The 24,094-nt window shown below is 38.0% G+C and overlaps 1 protein-coding gene across 1 annotated transcript in view; it reads left to right on the top strand.

Moving 5' to 3' along the window:
* The first annotated feature begins 18,779 nt into the window (after nucleotides 1-18,779).
* Nucleotides 18,780-24,094, top strand: part of SEMA3E (semaphorin 3E) — a 126,760-nt gene continuing 121,445 nt past the window's right edge. Inside the window, exon 1 of the mRNA XM_058022912.1 lies at nucleotides 18,780-19,648. Coding sequence (XP_057878895.1) covers nucleotides 19,534-19,648 — 115 coding nt within the window. The 5' untranslated portion in view covers nucleotides 18,780-19,533. The remainder of the gene's footprint in view (nucleotides 19,649-24,094) is intronic.

Here is a 24,094-nt window from a genome sequence, read left to right on the forward strand (position 1 = left end):
ATCCATTTAGAAACAGATTTTTCCAGCCCCATGCAAGGAAGTGCCAGCCTGCCCTCAGTGCCTCCACAACTGTTTCTAGGGGATTTGATGGTTATAATGCATGATGCCTGCCAAGTGCACCAAACCCCCTGAAAAGTAGCTATAGCAATGAAAGATTATGTCAGATAAGCAAAAGTCAGCTGTCATTGCAAACATCAGGAACGCTGCGCTGCATAATGGTCACTGTTAGACACAACAGAGCTTTAGCTGGAATCCTTTGTGGTGATGACCGAAGAAAAATCATATTTCATGGGCATCACGTGGATGTAACATCCTGGAAAATACCTGGAGAACAGAAGGCCTGACACCAAACTCTGCATAAATCTCTCTCCAGCTTGATAATTATGGGCATGTTCCTAGAAAAGGACAAATTTAAGATATATCAGACCCTGTTACAGGTCTCTGATGAGCATGTCATTGATAAATACCTTAAGTATCATTAACTCATATTTTTCAGTCTCTCTGAAAAATTCAGAGTACATCTAATTCAAGTGTAACTCAATATAAAAAATAAACTAGCTTTTCCTGCAGGAAAGATAATAATTCCATGTGAATACAGACCAGTTTTCAAAATTTTATTAGTTTCATTTTGGGGATTTACAAGTGGGGAATCCAATGCCCCCTCCTAGACTGTAACATGATTGTGTTAAGAAGAAATAGGGATTTATTACTTTTAAGAAGGAATTTTTAAAGAAGGAATAAGAATTTATCAATTTTATTTGGATCCTCACTTAATTATTGACAGCAAGATTAAAGTGTTCTTGATATTTTTATTCCCATTTTGTAAAGGCTTAATAACAGCACAGGAAAAACTATTAATAAGCAGTATAATACACATTTTTGTTTTGTTTTTACTCATTGCCTATGATGATATTAAAGCAATACACAAACATTACTCTTAACTTTGGGAGTGTCAGAGCAAACTCTGTGTTTCTCTCTCCTTGCAAGAGTAACACTTGATTCAGTATTCACAGGATAGGTTGAAGAACTGAAGGAATTGTGCAGCCAATGGGACAAGTTCAGGATATGTGGTTTTTTGCATAAAATATGTGTGATCTATGAATACCATTTCAGGCTCTCTTCAGTTGGATTTTGTTAAAAACAGATGAATGACTTTAAGCAGACTGAGTATCACCTGTATCCAGGAATAGTCTCAGAGAAATTAATGGGACTTGTTATGAACTAAGGATCTAATTTAGGTCAGGGTGAGGTGACACAGTTTGATACTTACTTGGCCAGATTTAGTAGGCAATATATTTTTGGACTGCTTTTTTTTTCTTCTTCTTTTGAAAGTGAAAAAATTTCTGGGCAGTCTTGTCTAAGAGTGATCAACAGACCAGAATTGCCTAAGAATGTGATCTCATAGCCAAGAAAAGTCATTAATATAATCAAAATAAAGATCTTTCTTGCCATTACTCAACTGATCTTTTATCTTCTTCTGCTCTCTGAAACATCTCTGTCCTGATCTTGACAGAATATAAAAGCATCAATGCATTTGAACTATCAGAGACTGCACTATTAAGCAAAAGCAATTTTAATATTTTGGATATAAGTAGCATAGACAGGATTACTGGTTTCTGACTGATTTTTCCGCCTTGTTATGAGAATACATTCATCAAGGATTGTTGGTTGTTGTTGTTGTTATCATGGCTGGTAATTCTCATCAAACAAGGCAGAAGGGATAATGTTCTGTGAAAAGCTGCTCCATACTTCCTAACAGTTTCCTTTAATCCTCCTCTGAATTATCTGGTTCCCTCCACCACAGAGGAAAAAATTCTGGGCTTGACAACTGTGATCCACCATAAAAGTTTTGCTTTAGGAAACATATCAGTCATTGAAAAAAACCCAATGGTCTTTTGCAGCCACCCTCTTTCATTCTCTAAAAGTTCATTAAGTGTATATAAACTCAATATGCTGCTCAATCATTTTATTAGAATATTTCTGTTAGTAGATGGATTAGAATCACATCACTATATCCTCAAGGGGAAGTAATGTGATTTTGTCCTGGGCTATCTTTTTCATCAAAAGTTCACTTCTCACTTCTGTACAAATGATCTTGTTGACCTGAGTAATTTAGACATACTCTGAGCATATTCTACTTCACTATGAGTAATTCAAAGAGCTGAATTTTTATATTCAAAAAGTCTAACAAGTGTCATTATAGAGTATACAGATCCTATTACTTTCCATTTCCATTCACTACACTGGAACCTATGGTCACCCCACACAAAATTTTTTCCTGTTTTTAGAGCAGCCACCTATGGATAGAAGTGAGACCATCAGTTAGTCTGCTGCTTCTAAGTCAAAAGGTGCTTATTCACTAAGGGAAGAAGAAATATCTTGACAAACCATGACTCCATTGCCTCTAAATATCCAATTGTTTCCAGCTGCAAATAGACATTGCTTCTCCTGCTTCTCCCCGTTCCCTGTTTGGCAACTCTGCAAAGTTCCAGGGAGGCTGGTTCAGAAGGTGTGGAGGGAATCTGCATCACAGAGGAAATGATTCCTCTCTTGGCGAGATCTGCTTGAAGCCACCCTGCTCTTCTGGTGCAGATTAAAATGCCAATTCAGACAGAAAGAGGGAACGAAACAGGAAACAGTATTGCTGTTAGTATTTGCTACAGCATAAAAAGCAAAGAGCTGATCAAAGTTAAATGATGCTGATGAAGCAGAAACAGGAAATGATGTTAAATAAGTAGCACAATGTCATTTGTATATTAAAAAAGGATAATATATTCCATGTAACTTTAAATATACTTTTTTTGAAATAATAAAGTATTGGACTATGATTTCATATAAAAGTCAAGACAGAACACATGTAGACCAAAAATCTAAGCTAAAAGTCATGGTCCAGAAAGACAGAAATGAAACTCAGTATTCTGTTTCCAAAGGTCTTCAACCTGAAAGTTGAGAAATCTTGAAAAGCCATGTGGAAAATTTCTGCCTGTTTGGAAACTCGTGTTTTCAACTTTTTATGCATGAAAATGATCAGAAATACATGAAAGCTGTACAGTTTTTTACTGTAAACCAAGAAAAAAACCCTCTATTTTTTGAACTTTTTTTCACACCCTGTTTTTCAGACTTTATTATTAATGTTGTGCATAATTCCACGGCAGAATGTGCCTACTTTGGCACGGTATAAGATAAGAGCATGTTCAGGATTATCACAAAACCACATTTGCAGCTGCACACTGCAGACTGTGTGAAAAGGACACAGCTTGGCTAAGCAGAGCTCTTGCTGTTTCCAAGAAGATTTCCAGTGAAATCTCACTGCCTCCAACTTAGCTACTGGGTCTGGCAGGATATCCTTGCAAAATAGCCCAGCAGCAGGTAATTTGGAGAATTTAGGCCCCAACAGGTTGTTGTGCTCTTTATATAAAGGATCTTCTCATGTGGCAGTTTCCTGTACAAAGAAATTTGTAAATACAATGTTAACTCGGTTACAGATTTTTAAATTTGTTAATTATTTTTCATTTTTAAATGGTCGGTCCATGTATTTAGGAAAAAGTGTGTTTCACATATACAAATGAAATAATAGATTTTGAAAATATTTACTTTGTTTTCTTTTTAGTTACAAATCAAGCAATTTGAAACATGAAATTTCATATGTAAGTCTATAAACTTTGATGGACTATTGTTTAAAGGGTCTGTATTTTGTCTCCTCACTTTAATGCTTTACAATTTCTATCAATGTCTAGCTTAAGCTGAATAAATATTTAAACTAAATATAAGTAATTCTCACCCAGAGAGAGAGAGTGTCTCCAATTTTGGAAAGCGAATGCAGTGGCAAATCAAAAGCAATATCATAAATTAAAAAGTTTGATGAGTTTGACTCAGGCATTTATTTGCTTTCATTTTTTACTCTGCATTTGTCAGAAAGTGGTTTGGTTTTCTGTGGAAATGAATTTAAAGAAAGACATACAAGTCCTGTGCTGTATTACATGGTCTTTTCCCCTTATTCTGTCATTCTATGTGGTTTTATTGTAGTTATTATTTTGATATATTTACACAATTTTAAATTTTGTAACAACCCCATAATAAGGGTCAAAATTTAATATAAAAATGGGTCAAAGTCCAATTTTTCAAATGATATGTAAAGAACTGCAAGTATGAAGGAGTGGCAAGCTGGGATCCAGTGTGTTGGCTTATAGAAGATGCTGGGAGAAAAAGAGCTGACACAATTTTATGTCAATACATTTGATATCTTGGGCATTCTGGATATAATTGAGTGCAAATAAAATAAGAATAAAACCCCTTCTATCTCCTGATATTTCAGCAGTTGAGGTTGGTGTCTATAATATTAATTGACACTCAGGTGTGCTATAAATTAAGTTCTGTCAAACAGTTGAGAAAGGAAAGGAAGGAAGAGGAGAAAAATGAGCTTTTCAGGTTATTTAGAGTCAGGGGAAGCCAGTGAAGCAGAACCACATCACACTGACTTGTTGGACTCTGTCACAATTTGTCACTGTTCTAGTGCAAACTTCATCCACTTTGTAACTCTGTAAAACCAGAAATCAATGCAACAGAAAGAGTCTTTTTGATAAAGATAACTGAGAGACATAACTTACAGAGATTTCTCCTGTAACCATTTTTAAAGGAAAAGCAACATTCCTTCTTACTGAATACGATGTTAGGTTTAACACCTCTAGTAAAAACAGCACATTGTAATTTTCTGGTTCACTTACAGTGCTACTGCACTTTTTTATGCTTTTACACGGTATGAGCATGGTCTGTGTTTGATAATTAATAACATCTGCCTCCCTTACATGACAAATGATGTTTTCTAAATGGAAGTTTTTTCATTTCCACAAGTTTTGCATGAGTCTTTTAGGAAAAGTTTTCAAATCCTTAGTTTTCTGTAATTTTTTAAATGTTTCAAACTTGTAGGAGACCAGGTTATCTTAGCTTTTGATTCTGAAAGAACATGGTTTATTTAAAATTCAACCTGCTTCACTTTCCACTTCTTAAGTAGGGAATATATGAATAAGAAGAATTAGTCTTACAGTGTGATGTGTAAAGTATTTTGAAGTATAAAATGTATGCATTTTTATAAGATGATTGACTGTCCCAAAGGTGTTTGTATTCCAGACTTGATATGTTTAGACTCCATAAATATTCAAAGGAATATTTTTGCTGCATACTTTTAACATGCAAAGTAACATCTCTTTTTTTTATTACAGGGAATCTCAGACACGAAGAAATTACATGACCTCAACAAACATCACAAAAGCAGAGACAGGAATTGAATCTGTATTTCCTGAATGTTAATTATTTGGTTTCATTTGCAGAATTAATCCTTTAATGTGTTGCTGTTCAGTATCATTCATTTGACATTCGTGCAGTTTTTTGGGCTCCCAATAGAGCAGGTTTAGAAAACAGCAAGAAGCTGTGTATTCCTTTCAGCAATTGTGAAGGGAAGCGGCTAACTTGCTATTATTCAAGTAAATTCCATTTTTCTGGACCTTGAAACTTACTTTTTTCACTAGACAATGAAATAAGAGAATAGATGTCCATGAACCGTGGTGCTGTGTCTGGCTGCTGATTGGAAGAAATGGGCTTGCAAGTAGGAACCAGATTTTCTGTTGAACAACACAATACATACAGTCAGTATTTTAGGGAAACTTACTAAAATTCTTCATTCTTCATAAAGCTAAGCAGCCCAGGTAGATTTTATCTCAAATTTAGCTGCTTAAATAAGTTCAGCCCTTCAGAAGTTCTACAGAGCATCTAAAAGTTTGCTACAGTCTTTGACGCAGAAATAATAAATAAGAAGCCATGCGAAAAAGAGATATCTGCGTGGAGCAAAGAGATAAAAAAATGAAAAGGACAAATAGATTGAAGACATACTTGGCTTTGTATGTGTTAGTTCTATTTAAGAGGTAGTTATTTTAAAAACCTTGCTTCCCTGGAGAAAAAGACTGCTAAGGAATTTTACTTATCCTCTGAGAATTACGTAGCTGTTGTTCTGTCTATCTACCTGTTTGCATGTGTTCTTTTCTTCCTTGGATGCAAATTTTGGCTGTTATATAAAACCTGTTAACTCTTTTTCTGTCAGGTTAGAAAATTAGATCATGGAACAGTATTAGTGTTTGTACAATTCTCCCAGGTTTCTGAATGGAGTAAGTGGGGCTTTATAGTAGTGTCCACAGTAAAATTTAAACACAGCTTTTGTTGCTGCCAGTCAAATTATGGCAAAAGTATTTTTTTTATCTCACAATCTCCCCATCAAACATTCAAAATCATACAGAAACAATATCAATATAGAAAAAAAACTTTACAAATAAAATCCTTTTTTCAATTTTTGCTTTTAAATTTGATGATTGTTTAACTGTAGAAATTATCTACATGAAGAAACATTACAGAAAAGGAAGAAATTGATGGGTGAGGTCTGAGGGAGAATGAAATGTATGCCTAAAAACAAGTTGTGGATCACAAAAGGCAAATAATTACCAATTAGTTTGAACTTTGTACATTTTATTTTTATTATTTTGATGATGCAGGAATTTAATCTAAAATATCCAGACAGATTTGGAGTCCCATTTTGCTATCTGGTGATATTAAAAATATTACCTTTAATAGACAGAAGTGAGATACTGAATGCTATGTGCTATTTATACGGTGGAAAGAAGTTAGGAATTCCAACCCTCAAAAAGTTGCATTTTCAGGCAATTTGGTCAATGGTCACCATTCTAAATGTTGCTATCAGCCTTTACAGTTGATTAAAGATCAGGAAATTTAAATGAGCTCTTGCTATCAAGGAGCAATTAAATAGGTAAGGCTGTGAAGACCCCACAGGGATGAAGGGCTGCCCAAGTTAAGGAGGAGATCCAAACTAAAATTAGTTTTCAAAACTGTTATGTATTATTATTTTTTTATTCTTTCCAGATGCTTTGCATTCTCTGTCTTGCAATTAACATAGAATAAATTCACAAATTTATGGAGAATATAGTTCCAAAATTAATACTGTGTACAGAATATAATTTCTGATTTGAATTCACAACTTTCAGAGCACCAGCAGTTGTAGGGATTTGTTCCAGGCCAAATCCTGTCCAGAGCATTAGCAGCTACAACAGGCTGATTTCTAGTTTTATTGACCAGTGGTTAGTGTGACATGTTTGGGCTGAGTCTCATTTTCAGAGACATTTAATACCTTAAAATGAACATGCCATCTTGTCATAGCTTCAGTGAAAACAGGACAAATATAGATTTGATTGCAGAGAATCATGTGGTCTGTGTGGACAAGGTTGATGGTGTTTGGCTTTTTTTTTTCATCAATACTATTGTACACTTGAGAACAAAAATATATGTTCTCTCTCTCTCTCTCTCTTTCTCTCTCTTTCTCTGTTGTTTCTGAAATTAAATGCAGGGACATGAAAGCCCAACAGAACTGATCCCTTCTTGCACTGCTGTGGCTATGGAGGCAAACTGAAGGGATCCACAGACATGAACCACTTGTGTCCATCCTCCCATTGGGACCTTAGTACCATGACAGACTCTGTTCTTAGCTCCTTTGAAACCTTCTCTTGCAGTCTTACCTTCAATTAAGGATGTTTTCACATCCTGTCCAAAAAACACAGTACCTGAAATAACATTTCTCAATTTCCAACATCATTGCTCTGTGTCGGCTCCTCTTTGACACATAGCTTGAAAATTGGTTTTGGCACTAAGGCACTCTCCTTCTTTTCTTTATCCAAAGGAATGTAGACCATTTTCTAGTGAATTCTATAAGTATTTCTTGTTTATTTCACACAGTGTAGTCCTCTTCATAACTATTATTTTCCCACCAAAAAAAAAAACAAAACAAAACAAACAAACAAACAAAAAAAGACTGGGAAAGGTGATCATGGTGAATTATTTCTCAGTGAAAGACATTTTTCAGATCATGGGGTTTGGGAGTCCAGGTTGTGGGTCTTTTACAGAAATTAAAAGAAAATAATCATAAGGTACTGAGACATTAAAATCTGGGACAAAATACTCATGGAAAAATTTACCCTAAGAGAAATTCCTGGGAATATTTCTGGAAAGAACCAGTTCAATGACACAAGCTTAGAATTAAGACTTTCCAAAAGTTAAGTGACAGTGAAAGACATCTGTGAGTATGCAATTTTATTTTTAGGGAAATAATTTAAAGATATTTTAGAAACAGGATATAAGCTGTGGAAAATTACTGCCCCTTGAACTGAAATAAATAAAATATGACCTCTAGTACCAAATAATTCCTCCCATCTTACAGCTATTCAAACATAGAAGTCAATTGGTCATTTATTGGGTGTTCAGCCCACAGAGAAATAAACTCCCAGCTATGGCTGATCAAGATTTATGTGTTTATAAATATATAATTTTAGTTGGCAAGCTTTCTTGATCAAGCACACCCCTCTTTTAGAAGAAAATGGCACATTTCCATAAAAGTGACAAGTAATAGCAATCTTTCTCAGACAGGCTTCCATTTTGCTGAGTGTTTTAGTCTGAGGGTCTGAACATGGGAACTGTGTGCCAGATCTGGGGAGGTCCTGTGAAGAGTGTTATGTGAATAATTGTACTTCAGTACTTGAAAAGTGAAAATGAGCTTTGGGTACTTTAAAAATGAAAATAGAGTTTCAAGTTGAATAGAATGCAAAACTCTTTTTCTCCATTAAAATAAATGTTTTTGCAGAATGAAACATTACATACATAGTGAACCTCAGAGGAAATGTCCAATCAGATCTGTGTCAGATAATCCTCTTGTCTGAGGTGGGAATGCAAAAATACTGGACCACAGATCAACCTTATGCACTGATATACTAAAGAAAATTAAGAAACAACAAAACCAAGAGGAGTTCATATTTATTAATTTAATGTTGACATAGTTCACAGTCAGCTCTCTCAACAGTGAGTATCTAATCACTGATGGATTAGAATAGGGAAAATACACACTCTTGCTTTAAAAGTCTTATGAGCCTAATCACTTCCTAGCTTTTTTCCATGAAAATAGTTGCATCTGAAATCATTCAATGAATTCAATATGAATTTGCCAGCAGTCGGGAGACAGCAGTCACTGGGCCCAGTTTTTATAACATGAACAAGCCCTGACATCTATGACATCTATATGAATTTCAGGTGCTCAATTTTGGAATAGCTGTAATTTGATACCATGGACTGGTGCCCAGCAACATCAGGAGAATGTTGGGTACAATATTCAAATGTATCTCCCAGTTTGGTTTCATCCCAAAGGAATCCACTTTCTATCTTCTCCCACTTCTGTGCAATTTAAACCAAGGTGTGGTGCATGAATCAGAAAATTCACTCAAAAGTCATAGTCTGGATCAAAACAAAAGTGCTCATGTGGACAGATGCACACTGAGTCTGCTATCCTGTTTCTCTCCAGGTAAAGTGTTAGTGCAGTCAAAACAGAGTATTAATTCCACAGGTTATACTGCTTACTTCCTTTCCTTCTCTAACAATTTGGGTTTTTTTAATCATAACCATCACTTTAATACAGGCTACAGGTGAATCTTCTCAAACTTGAGCATGCTTTGACCTTGAGACCAGAAATTACCCAGAGTAAGTGTTGATTAGTCACTAAGTAACTCACCTGATGACATGAAATCACGAAACTTAATTTTGTTTCGTAAAATAGCCAAACTAGTGAAGTGTAACCCAGCCCTCAAGGCATTATCAGAGTTTGATACTGGTAAAATACAGAGGATGATAATCACACCTCAGGACCTCAGAATTCTAGGGAAACCTTTGTTCCACACTTTCTGTAAGTGGATGTGACCAATCTGCTCTATGGTGTGTTATCCCTAAGCTGTATGGACACAGGTTCTTATAGACAAAAAAACATCCCCCAGTTCCTTTAGCACTGGAGACATAGTTCCCAATCTCACTTGCACCCCTGGCCTTCCTTTGCTTGTCCTCACATCTCTGGAACTGGTTCTGCCCAACCAACACCTCAGTTTTTCACTTTGGAACACTTTTTAATGTACACACGCAAAATCTGGATCTTTATCTGGAATCAGTTTCACAGAAATGATCATCTGTTTTGGGGAAATTCCCAAAACAGGATAAACAGGTCTAAAACTAAGAAACATGTTGGTCTTTTCTAAAGCTGGGAACAAAATTTTTGTGTTTCATTTCCCATTTTTCTGTTACTAAAAAAAAAATCCAAGATTTTGATGCCCAACCCAGCAAGTCACTGAACATTAACTTAAAGCACATGAATGCCACTGTTAAAATCAGTGGAACTGTTTGTAGTCAGAAGGGTAAATCTGTTGCCTTGGATTATTGGAACAGAAGAAATATATTTTATCTAAAGTGTTTTCATTTTTTCACAATAATGTTGCAACTAACTTGATGCAACCTGAAAAATTGTTTTGTGAATTTAAGGCATAAAGTAGTGGTTTTTGAATGAATGTTAATACCATGCTCACACTTCTCATCAACAGTAATAATTTCAGGATATTTGGTGTTCCTAGATGTCCCTATTAATAGAAATTGAATCAAGTCATTTTACACAAGCAGAGAATGAGGCCATCCTGTTTCTGGCCTTTCTGATGATGCAACAATTTGGCTCTGAATCCATAGGAAAATTTAACTGCAGGAATAACAGCTACACAGACTGCAGGAGTGACACACAGGAACAAAAATGAGAGGGTTCCACATTTTACAGAGCGCTTCCATATTCCAGATGATTCAACAAATAATAATTTGATTATTTTTATATTTAAAACTTTATTAGAGCAACTACTATGGTAGTTATGCTGAGCATCAACTAGCACAACAACACCAGCCCATACAACTTGTGTATTGTAAATCAGGGATTCCCCCAGGCAGCCATAATTTGTCTGTCCTTCTGGTTTTGCCTACTTTAACTTTTCTATTTTGAGGATTAAACATGTGCTTTGTGTTAGGGAAGCCATAGCAGACTAAACTACAGCCTATGGTGACTTTGCCTTTTAGGTCGTGCCCTTCTCTGGTCTTGGAGGAAGATGGTCACATATAAAAACAAATTATGATTCAGAGAATCCCTACAGAGACATTAACCAGAGAAATGTGGTTTTCACTGTGCCTTCACCCAATACAGTCTGTCCCTGTAAAAATAGTCTTGTACTGGTGTAATTAATTGGCTCTCTAATCCTTGCCTTGCCCAGTACATACAAAGTGGTTTTGTAAATTCAAAAGAGACATGGTCCTGAGCCACAACATTTATAAGATCATGGCATGCAGGGATGGAAAACAACTAATACATCATCCGGTCCACCTCCCAGCAGGGCAGGGCAGCCTAGTTTAAAATGCCTCAAATAACATGGCTTTGACCACATCCCGAGGCAGCCAGTGCTCTGCCTCATTCATCCTGCTGCCCTGGATTTCCTTGGTAGCTTGTGTCACAGCCTCTGTCTTTGAATTCAGCCCTGCTATGGAAAGGGAGCAAACCTCCCTTGCCTGAGGACAGCCTTACACATCCAGACAATTGCTCACCTCCTGCTGATGCTACTACCTCATTACTGTTCTTTTGAATTGGGGAAATTTGTTTAGATGAAATTTCTGTATCAGCCAACAGAGCCTCAGGATTAGATTTTTGATGTTTTTCTCACATTTTGCGATACTATTGCACTTTCACTACACAGCTACAGCAATCGATTTCTGAATATTGTAATGACTGCAACCCTAGGTTTTGCTACTGGAACAATGTAATATGATTATGAAGAGGGCATAATCTCAGTAGATGAGGGTAATACTTGCACAGCCTTAATAATGATATCAATGAACCTTAACAGACAGATAACATATTTTCCTGAGATAAACAATTCACTTACCTAGTTGTAAAACAGACTGAAACTTCTCTTTCACTTCCTCAAGGTTGTAATTTATAGGATTTACTTAATGGTGTTTGATACCCTGTCGAGAGACTTGAAAGCTGAAGTTGCTGGCTCTTCAATAAAGAAAATTTATTAAAGCGCTTGGTTTTGGGGTCTTTTTGTTTCCTTTTTTTCTCTTTTTCTTTAAGTGAATGTGTGGTTGAAATAAATATCTGTCTAGACAGATGTCAAAAGCAAAATCCAATGATAAAGACTTTCTTCATGATAGTAATAATAAAGTAGATGAAAAAAAAAATTTGTGGTGTAAAGAACACCCAAGTTCTGAATATAGAGCCAGATCTTTTAGTTTCAGCTGTCACACAGCAATGGGCAGTCAGTCAGTCAGCCAGACCAGAAGTTCCCTTACACAGAGTGTGGCTTCAGGGAGGGTGTGTGAGTACAGTAAAGTGGTTAGAAACACAGCAATGGATTTTGTGGTTTTCTCCTTTGAAAGCTATTATCTGGTTAATGCAGGGATTTCTGAAGACCCCAAGGGAAATAGATTTTCAGTTCTCACCACGCTGGGGGTTCTTTCCTTGGAGAGGTTCTGTACGGTCTGAAAGGTTCGGGAACTCCTTCCCAAAGCTCCCCATGGCTGCAGTGGGATCAGACACTGCTGCTCACCAGGAGCTGCTGCAAAACACTGGGGATTTGTATTGGTGCTTCAGTGCCACCCCAGCACCTGGGTGTTAGCTGCCTGACAGCTGTGCAGGGATTCAAAGCAGGATATATACCTAGGATGGGGAGAATTAATGCTCTAACCACGGTGACACAGAAGCGCATCTGCTAAGCTTCTTTGTGTGCTGAGGCTGAATACAGACAGCTCACTTCCAAGCACACCCCCTGTCAAAAGCCAAAAGAATTTCTTTAGATTTACTTCTTTTATCCCCTCAGGTTTTGGACCCACGTTGCTGTCACAAGAAATCTAATACACTCCTGAAAGCAGATTATGTCCCACTGCTGCAAATGCCATAGCATACACCAACTCTCTGTGTTTGGGATCTGTCGTGGCATGTGTCTTCCACTTCTAGGAGTAAAAATGCAAATTAAGTGTAGCCCAGAACTTGTGTCCAGAACAGATGATGTCATCACCTTGCTCAAATAGGAATGTGGAATCTTTAAGTGGGCAATAAAACTGGTATTGATTTTTAAATATTCTGCATCAAAATGTATTTTTAGCACTAAAACCTGCAACTGATTTATAGTAAAAATGGTTAATTTTTCAACAAATGCTTTTCATTTCACCTTAAGATGATAATTGCAGTAAATGATGGTCACAGGCTTCAGACAGAAAATGTGTAGGTTATAGTTTTGCACGTCTGATCATGGAAAGAAAGATATTGTCTACAACTGTCTCCAACAATGGCCAAATTACTTATTCTCTGCACAGAAATTAATAGCTAGGAACTGAGGCCATAAATAGCATCTTTAAGTCACTAAAAAAATCATCCTTTCTTGACTAGTTATTTGCTTGTTGTTTTGTCTCCTTTTCAAATAATGAAGCACCAAGAAGGAATCAACTGGAAGCAAAATCATGTAAAGGGAGAAGTAAATGGTATTCACATTGATAATTTGGGTTAAAAAGGTCATCATTAATCTTTAATAAAATATATCCCTCACTTTGAGTTAATAGGAAATATCTGATAGACATAACTAGTTTATATTAGACTTTTGACCGTTACATATTTATTTCCTGCTCGGTGATCAGGATAGGAAATATGTCAGGCCGCATTTCATCTTCAACAAACAGCTAACTGTTTCATTTATATTTTTTCTTTTGAGAGACTTCAATAATTATTTGGTAGCAAAAATGTCATCAAAAATAAATTCCTCTAGAGAAATCAGTAATTTGATTTTCATCCATAACTAACCATACAGATTGCTGTGACCCATGTACTAATGGTAAGTCAGGCACATGGAGTTGATTTCAGGAATAAGATACACTTATATGCCTGGTTTTTAGTCCAAGCTATAAAGAAATCTGTTAAGAGGTCTGAATTTGAAGAAAAAAAAATTATTCCTGTTTTTTTATAAGTTAGCCAAAATACCCAATCTATGTCCCAAGCAGTACTGACATTCACTTGTAATTACACATAGAAACGATGGTATTGCAAACAATAATGTTCCAAGGACAGCCTTTTTCTATATTTACCTGCCAAAACCCTGTCCTTCTGGAGTTGAGGAATGTAATTTAATTTGAGACACTTTTTCTTCTTCCAGAGCATTAATTTATCGTGTAATTTTGTGGCTATTTTGAAGTACAGGTTCACATTCAGCCAATCTCTTTTGCTTAATGAATATTGTCTAAATTTTATCTTGCATCAAAGTGAATGCACTGTGTATAAAACAACAGGAATAACACTTCCCTGTCCTGGAGCCATCTCCTACAAACACTTCTAGTTTCACACAGGGTTAGGTTCCAACTCCTGATGACAAAAGCATAGATTCAGAATACTTCTAGTCGGAAAATTCCACAGAGGACCAAGCCTTATTATTATTTACTGTTATTTCCTTGTAACAAGCAAGATCTGGCAGCATTCTCCTGCTATCAGTCAGCATATCCTCCCGAGGGCCAGTGGTCAGTGGGGTCATCAAAGTGGTGGCTCTGCTCCTTTTTCCTTGAGAGAGATTCTAGAAGATGCTATTGAGTGATTACTCACCTGTAGGATCAGCATTTCTGCTTTTTTGTTGCGTCTTGCCAGCACTCTTAACAAATGTTAACAGAGTTTTTAGGGGTTTGCTGGGAGTTAGGATGCTGCAGTACCTGGGAGTTTGGTGTAATCATTTCTCCCAGTACAGCTCACATGAGGCCAGTTTGCAACAGAGACAGGAGCAGACATGAATTGCCACCTCAAAGGCAGAGAAAATGCAGAGAATTACATGTATATGATGTATTATAGATCTTTCCTTCAAATCCTACATGTGTTGTAAGAATTTTGTATGACAGAATTTAAAAGTCAACGTGTCAATATGAACTGCAATGCCCAGTAGATAAAGTATCATAAAAGGATTTAAATAACTAAAATAAGTTGTTATCTAAGCCTTTTAAATATTTTTGTATTAAATAAATGGAGATGTCATTACCTGTGTGCTACATCTACTGCAGGTACTGTACTAATGCAAACACAGGTACCATTAACTTTGGTGAAGGCCACACAGCTCCTTTTGGAGTTGTTCACCTTCCTCAGATCTGCAGCCACAGTCAAGAGACAGAAAAAAGAGAGAATTCCTGCTTTGGTTCAGCGTATTGTCATCAGAAGAAAGAAGCAGTTTTGTAAATTCTAAACCTGGTTTAAACCATTTATGGTTACGGCAAATCTTGGACCACCCCTGCTTTAAATTTTCTAAACATTTCATTTTGCTTTATGGTTATAATGCAATTTGTTACCAGTACTAGTAGCTGCAGATCTACTTATTTATGTCATGCTCCTGCGTTTACATTTCACTCTATCAGTTAAACCAGTTCACACAATATGTCAGAAGTATTTTGTGTTAGAGTTCTTAGATTTACAGGCTCAACAATTTCATTATGATTGCTCTGGATCTGCAGCAGCTGTAGCAAATCAAACTATGGTTCACAGACTTCACATAGCAACTCTCAATTAATTTGTAGTTCTTTTAATGGACTCTTTTTACTGTACATAAAGACTGCATATGCACACAGCAACCTTTTTTTTTCCCCTTTTGAAAAAACTCATAATCTTCCTCTTTAGGATAGTGCAATTATAGGCATTCTACACTGGCAATCAAATACAGGGTTTGCATTTCAATTTTCAAATGCTCTTTACTTACAGGCATGTTTGCAGGCATGTTTTTTTAAACTTATCTGTCAGCATTTACTTAAACGGCAATTATACTACTGAAACAAACTCAGGTTTGACAGAGATCTGTTGCATTTGCCTTATTAAACAGAAAATAAGGAGTAAACCCACCTTGTTTACTCTTCAGAGATCCTTGTACTGTACTACATGAGGGCTCCATAGCCCTGGGGCTTTGTGTTTGTACTGATCTAAGCCTGAATCCTAATATTTGAACATCTGTGTTGCCATCCCTCTACCTACTATTTAAAACTGTGGAGGAAAAAGTCTAACCCCTTGGGGCAGGAGTGTGTACCTATTAAATTGAAAAGATGCTGAGGTACAGAGCTTGACTGCCTTGCCTGAGGCCACACATTTCTCTTGGGTTGAAATTGTGTGTACCTTTCCACCACTTGCTTTGCCACAAATCATGTTGTGTAAGGGTGCAAGGGCTTGCAATCCTCACACAGCAATTTGTGAATTATAAAGAGAAGATTCACCCTGCGAGAACACAAACTTAGGGGGAAAAAAAATAAAATCTATCTTCTGCATGTACCTGTATGTGAATTTTCCTTTCCTGTTGTTAGGTTACTTTGAGTGCAGGCATCTTTCCGCATGCCCAGCAGCCATTTCCAGATTTCTTGCTGACAGCCAAAGCCTGAACACTGAGCAGCAGCTCCAGCTCCTGCCTCCCTGCCTTTGCCCCAGCCCTTCCCTCTGCAGGCAGGCAAGGAGCCTGAGGCACCCACGCAGCCCACCCTGCTTGAGAATCAGATTTCAGACAAAAAAAAGCTTTGTCCTTGGGCACAAATATGAAAATCAGCTTGTTTGGGTATTTCTGACTCCTCTGGAGCTCCAGCCCTGGGTCACGTTGTGTTTGCAGAGAGCCAAGCAGTTGTGTAATGGCTGGGATATGTGGGGCTGGAAATGCAAGTGAGTGCATGCAAGCTCAGGTTGGTGGGGGAATTGCCCTTATTTGTATGCATGTATTTGTTTGAATAGACCTGCTGCACCCCACATCTTATCTAAACACAAAACAAGGCCCACAGAGCTTCTAGCAGCTCCCTTGTGCTCCCTCCTCCAGCTCCTTTTCCCCTGCAGGAAAATGAAAACAGAACTTTATTGTTGGGGAAATTGTTTTGAATTTGCCACACTAACCTTTTTGGTACCATCTCAGGATAACCAAAGTGTACATATTCAGCCTGTCAAGCATCTCAGGTGCCAGCTGAAGCCCAGGAAAAGTAATAAATAACACCATATAGCAGCTTGGAGGGGAATTCTAGAGAGAGACAAGAGTTGAGATATTGCACTAATATTTGCTTTACTCACTGAATATGGTTTTAGCTTTCATAGTGTGAGCTCACATTTGGATTTTTGCGCACTTTTTGAAAGTACACCTCATAATTAAAAAAAAAATATTAAATTTTCCACAACAAGATCTTTCAAAGAGAAAAATTCCATTTGAACTACCTCAGAATCAGAAATGCTTACATTTTGCAAGCTTATGATGACAGAGAATGAGTATTTGAGAAATGTCTTAATTGTACATTTGTGGGGTGGTTTCGGTTTTCTTTTTTCTTTTAGGAAAAATGCAAATATTTCAGTAAGAACTCAGGGTATCACAACCAAAGGGGAGTCTTCACTGACCTCAACAGGGACCAGATCATGCTGCCTTACAACAGCCCTCAATGGCCAAAGGCAGAACACCTGTGTGCCTCAGCAGCACAGAAAGGTGCCAGCAGCAACAATCCCATCAGGTGGACACAAACCCATCCCTGCTGAGGGCTGTGCTTGCAGGCTGAGCCTGCATTGCCTTCTCCACTGACAATATCTCCAGTTCTCATGCTGAGCTGCTCCCAGACAGCTGGCACGTCAGCATAAAACCCACTGCAACCTGCAATTGTGTGCAAGAATTGGAGCAAATGGCTGTGAGTGATTTAGCTGGTGCTGCCGAGGTTCAAGTGCTGCTGGCACAGCTTCCAGCTGATTCAAAGCAAGCCCAGGGATGTGTACATGACCTGCTCCTGGAGAAATAACAGGTACACATGACCTGCTCCCTGCTCCTGATTATACAGCAGCCTCCAGGAGTCCTTGGGCATTCTGAGGATTTACTTCTGTCCTTTCACCACAGCTGCGGTTTTTTTTCCTCTGTCCTAGTAGTTCACATATTTTATTCTTCTGGAACAGATCTGTCCTCTCCCATCCATGTATCCTGCTATTACATTTATTAGCATTTCATTATATTATTGTTCTGGGTTCTTTTCAGTTTGCTGGCATACAGACATGTCTTATTAAATCTTTCTCTCTAGATATTATTATCTCTGGTTGACTACCAATTTTGTTTGAGTGCATTATTGTCAAATGCATATATTAGTTTTCATTTTCCTTTCTTTGTGATTCTTTTTCTGTAAAAAACAATGAGAAGTATAAAGACTTAACGTGACTTTAATGCTTCATCCTATTAAAATAGTGCAATTGTTAATGTCTAAAATGCACCTTGCATAATCCTAAATGATTATATGCATGAGATCTTAATTACAGAGAACTTTATTCCTTAATCAATGTATTCCAGACATCTGTAGTTTTGATGTATAAAAACCTAGTTCTTGCCATGGGTATATTTTAAGTCACACATGCAAAAAAGAGATGAAGTTTTCTGGTACTTGTGAGCAGTGCAAGAGGTAGCTTCTTGCACTTTTAAATCTGATGCTGTTAATCATCACAGTGCTTGGATCAGGCTTTTATATTTTTTTAAAATACTGCCCAATCCTACAGGTATGTATTCAGATTTCAGATAAATAAATTTACTGACATATATAGATGACCTCAGGTTCCAGACTCAGAGACATTTAAAATGTAAAGGGAAGAAGCTACTGTGTAAAAGCACATAAGGGGGAAAAAATGTAAAAAGCAGATCCTTTTTCTTTAAAGTGAGAAAGTGTATACATCTAGACTCTTGTTACCCTGATCCACTTAGGAGCACGCTGTTTACCGACACTAAGTGACAATGTACTTAAATGGTTAACGCAAGGGTTGATCCTCCTCTAAAACTGAGCTGGGAACAAAAGCTGAAATGACTTTTTGAGAGGGAGGGACAGGGGGAATTCTGCCCCTTCTTCTGGCGTTTTACAACGCGAAGCCACGCAGCGACTGAGGAATCGGAGCACGGCACGTGGATTAAACGCTTCCTAGGAGCAGCCAGGACCGTGCACTGCCCAAACCCTCGCTGAACTTTCCCGGTGAATGCAGCAGCCTGACAGCCCGGCTTCCCGCTGGGTGGATCCTGCACCTCCAGGAGGCAATGGCACTTCTTGCTTTTAATTAGCAGAGGTGAAAGGTGAATTAAAGCTAGCTGTTTGGCAAGTCAGAGCGAGGGGCTGAGTTCTGAGGAGCACCAAGGAGGAGGGTGCTTTCTCCTTTTTTCCGTGGTGGTTTTTTTTTTTTTTTTTTCCTCCTCTCCCTCCCTCCTTCTCTGAATGAATTGCCTTGCAGGAGGGACTGAAAATACAGCTTCTTCCTGAATCCACTGGCAGAGTTACTAAAGACAGCTCAAGACACAACACTGCAGAGTAACGCCTTGGAATGTCCTTGCACTTTATAAACAATTGTCCTAGGGAGGGGAATATTTTTACATGACATTTGCACAGCTTGACAAATGGCTAGCTGAGGCTGTGCGCTGCTCTGATGAACGCTGAATTTCCCAGAGAGGCACCCCACAAACTGACCAAAGAGAGAGAGAGACAGAGAGAGATCTAACTGCACTGGCAAAGTGGAAGTTGGAGCCTTAAAAAACACCCCAGCAGAACAACAAACAAACAGCAGCACTGAGTGAAGAGAACAAGAAATTTATCCCGGGCAGGATGGCATCTGCTCAGGACCTTCTGATGCTGGCACTGTGTGGCTTGTTGCTGGGGCTCCCGGCTGGATGTCGCGCTGCAGATACGAGGCAGCCGAGGTTACGTCTGTCACATAAAGGTAGGTCAGTGTGTCAGGTTTTTAAAGACTTCGTACTCTGCAAGTTCACTGCCTTCACTGAATGCATTGCATCGGGATTAAATTTTGGTCCTTTGATAGATAAAGTGTTCCTGTTCAGAAATGTTGTGAATTGTTTCCTTGTGCTAAGCTGCATCCTAGATTAAGTTTACTAATTCTAGAATACTTAAGGTACTTACAGTGATGATTTTAGACTGCTGAAATATTCTTCTACCTGAAAGTGTGTTAGATTTGCATGTCATTCTCTCTTACTCTCCATGCTGTAAGAAGGCTGTCAGGTCTCTTATTAGGAGGGAAAGAAATGGAGAAGATAACCTGAAATTATTGCTGAATAAATGTGCATCATGTAACCCTTGAACAATTAAATGTCTGTTTCACTTTTAGAATTCTATCTGTCTACAAATATAGCTAAGGCAAAAGGACTGAATTCCTGTGCAACCATATGATTCATTTTCTAAACTAGCAAGTGTCATCACACTATAATTAAAATGAGTACCTGCCAATGTAAGTCTACTTGCTGTTTAACTGAGTTAGCCACAGGAAAAATGTTATTTTTTCTGACATTTTATATGGAATACTTAGAACTTTTATTTTTGCTTAAAATTATTTAAGTCTCAGTTACCTGAAGGCTAAACCATTCTTCCTTGGCTCCTTCAGTGTCTCTGTTCTGGATTGAATGTCATTTAAACTCTTCTCTATGATTTGGGTTAAATCCTGTATATATATATAAAATACCTGTGCATAGCCATGGCATTTCAGTTCTTTGCAGCAGGGCATACATTTGTAGATTATATACTTAGACAGGTATGAGATGGTCATTGCAATAGGAGAAAGAAATGTAAATGTGCAAGATAAAGTGATGATTGGCCAATCAGTAATGTTTGGATATCACCTCTTAGGTACAGATGAAAACAAAATGCTTTTTTGCTGACATAGTTGGGAATGAGCAAATTCCAATTTACTCAAGAACATCTCAATGGTTATACAAGTGATAACTAAGCTGCATCAGTGTGAAGTACATTAGAATACCTATTTTAAGAATGGCTAAGTTTTAAGAATTAGCAGCATCTAGAGATCCATGTGTACACAGCTTTACTCCTAACAAGGTTTAATTGTGTTTTATATAGCAAGCTAAATTACCAATTATAAGGAAGGGAGAATCTGAATAGGATAATTGGTCTGAAAGTCTTGCTAGGAAGCTATAAGAAATGGGGCTTGCTTTTATAGGGCTATGAAATGGTTTAGAGAAAGAAGTATTTTTCATGGAAAGCTGTCTTGTAAGTAAACAATTAATTGCTCTGAATGAAATAAATTATATGACCCCTTTTAACATATAAACCACTTTTCTTTTAACCTATGGCTTCAGAGTACAGTAGGAATGAGTGCCAAATGCTGACTGTATAATCCTTTCACATCTCTTACTGTTGAAAATGTGCATTTGAATATTGATTTATTTCTAGATGTAATTGCTAGGGCTCCAATTGTTACTGACATTTGTTTGCTTCTGTTGGGGTTATGGGGATGAGAAAAGCACAGTAAATGAGACAAATAGACCAAGTGTTATGTTGGTTCAGGACTTTGGCTTAGCTGAAAATTTTGGCAAGCTCCCCACTGTGATGCTGTGACTATTAACTGCTTCTCTGCTCACTTGTAGTAGTAATTGCTGCCCAATGGTTGGAACTAGTGTACATTTCACTGCATACGACTTCTCTTTTCAGCAGTGGGCCAGTAATTTGGCCATAACACATCATAACTCTGGTATCCTCAAAGAGATCTTAAAACATCAATTTCTCACAGAGGGCCAAACCTTACCTGCCTGATGGTAGTTCCCTCAGATCCAACAACACAGAAAGATCTGTCCTCATAAATTCCCCACCACAGTCACACACATCACCATGTTATGTTTCACCTTGTACAATACCCCGTCACATTTTTCACCCTTAGGAAATGAGACTGATTTTACAAGCAGCGTTGCAGCCAGGGAGTGCCTGACCACATATCTATCCCCAGGCAAGGGCTGGAAATGGCATACCTGCCTGCCACCCTGGGAACAGCCACTGCAGCCCGCCCTGCCAGAAGAATGTAGCGACCCAGCAAGAAGACAGAGAGCAAATGTCACTGCTGTCCTCACTAATCAAACAGGAGCAGCAGGAGGGACCCTCATCTGAATTGCATTTGCTCCAGAGAAAGGCTGCTGTGGGTACCAGAGAGCTTGGGGAAGTTACAATGATGTGGGTGTGCACCCTCTGTATGAAGGTGCCTCAGCCTGTGAGTTGCTGATGTGGCACAGAGGATGAAGCCCATATGTGCAAATTTTCAGTGTGGAGTAGGTGCAGCTCAGATAAAAAATTCACTGCAAAGACCCTGCAACATGGAAGTCAGCAGGCCTGCTCACTGCCTCCCTTTGGAACTGCAGATGTTGGTGGCTAATTGGGATTCAGGCCCTTGCAAGAAAGGTCAGTGCTGACTGGAAAGTTAAAAGCTTCTGTGATGAGTATGATGTGGTTATGGACATCAGATTTGTTGTTGTTGTGGAAGAATAATTAAAACCAGTCCATTTTAAAGTCTTGTTTCCATTCAGTCAAGAGCACACTTGCACGAATTAGTGTGTCCTTTGATTTTTAACAATTCACAAATTATCTCTTTAAATCCCTTTTAAAGTGGTGCTCAGTGAAAGTGAGTTAGTGGCCTGACAGTGAAGGGGAACCTTTTGCTCTCCCAGCAAGCCAGACCTTCACCTGCAGTGCACACGTGTCTCCAAACCCACAGCAGCAAGATCAGGTCCTAACCCTTGCAGAGGGGTCGCCTGATGGATTGGAATACCACAATCCCCCTGCCAATTAAGGGATGTATTGTGCAACCCCTGTTTGACTCCGTGGCCATTTACTCTGCTTCAGTGGGAGTTAATGGAAGTCCTGCATTCATGAACTACTGCTAAACCTGTCAAGCCAATGCAAACTGTAATGGTGATTTTTGCTAAGGCAGGTGATGGTCTCAATTCACAGTAAGCTCAAATGTGCATGTTGCCATTTCTTTATCAGACGTGACTTGATCCTATAATCACCTAGCAGTCATTTTATGGTTCTAACTTCATTTCTAGTAAGTTGAGATAGGTTTATATCCAGAACTTAAAGGTGTTTTCCTCAAACCATGATCTTGTGTTCATTAGGAAATTTATACTGCAATCAGTACCACTTGTGGTATTAAAGACACTAAAGATCAGTGTTTGAAGATGACCAACCAAGATCTGTGTATTCCAATATCTTCACGTTGATTTGTAGAGATAAACATGTGTTATAGCATGTCAATCTTACAGAGAAATAGATTTCTGCATTATTAAGTTATAGGTTGACAACTTCATTTAAAAATCATTAGCTCATTTTACATACAGTACAGACTCTGGCTAATGAGGTGTTAATGGAAGCCAAGCTTCAGCCCCTGTTCTTTATAGGCTGCTGGTGAAATTCTTTCCCAGTATCCCACAGTTTGAGTTCTAGCAATGGGAAGTATATAATTAAGGTGAAATCAGCACACACTGGGTGTTAAAAAGAAACTGTTTACATTACAGATTGAAATGGATTGGGTTTCCAGAGGACAGGAGGGATATATTTTTATAAGCCTAACAGAGCTACACTGGAAGCATGTGGTCATGAAAGGCACATGAAGGACATGATTGTCTAATTCAAGCATTATGCATGGTTTTATTTGTATTTCTAATTGGTTTGGGATGGGATTTTTTTCCTAGTTCATAATTATGGTAATGAACAAAGGTAATACAGTATGAAAATGAGATGTTGAGCCTTTAGAGTGGTCCGTACAGTTCTGTTGCAGTGATGGGGTCTGGTGCAGTTAAATGCAGCAATTTGCACATCTTGAGGGATCTGTTTTCTGTTTTACCCACTGCATTCTCTTTAGTGGCTTGAGGGGTTTTGGCATTACCTGACACTCAGGTTGTGCAGCTATGCACTGGACGCTGCTCTTGTCTGGAAAAGTTTGGCTAAGAACCAGCTGTGCCTGCCTTACCCTTTGAAATGTGTCTTTTTACCTGTTGTTGGAATTGATTGCAACTTTCTGCAGTAGAGTCAAGCTGCAGCAGGCAGAAGGAGCACACTGAACTTAGAAGGAAATCATCTGGGTTAAAAAAATGTATTCTCCAAGCACAAATATTTCAAATAGTAACATGCTGCTAAGGAAGGGAGAGATGAAATGTTGCAGACAAAAACTGATACTCTCCATGCTCATAGTAATATTTTAATATATAAAATGTGTAATATAAAACATTTAATGTAGAAGAATTTTGGTTTTTTTGAGGCTGACTAGTCGTCCTGGAGGGCTGCTGAGGTCTGTTACAGCAGAAAAAATGTTTCATTGCCATTTGCAGGAACAAGTTTCAGCATGCCTACTTTAACTTCCCTGATATTTTCAATT

Source organism: Melospiza georgiana, chromosome 4, assembly GCF_028018845.1.
Source record: "Melospiza georgiana isolate bMelGeo1 chromosome 4, bMelGeo1.pri, whole genome shotgun sequence".
In the NCBI taxonomy this organism is placed as follows: Eukaryota; Metazoa; Chordata; class Aves; order Passeriformes; family Passerellidae; genus Melospiza; species Melospiza georgiana.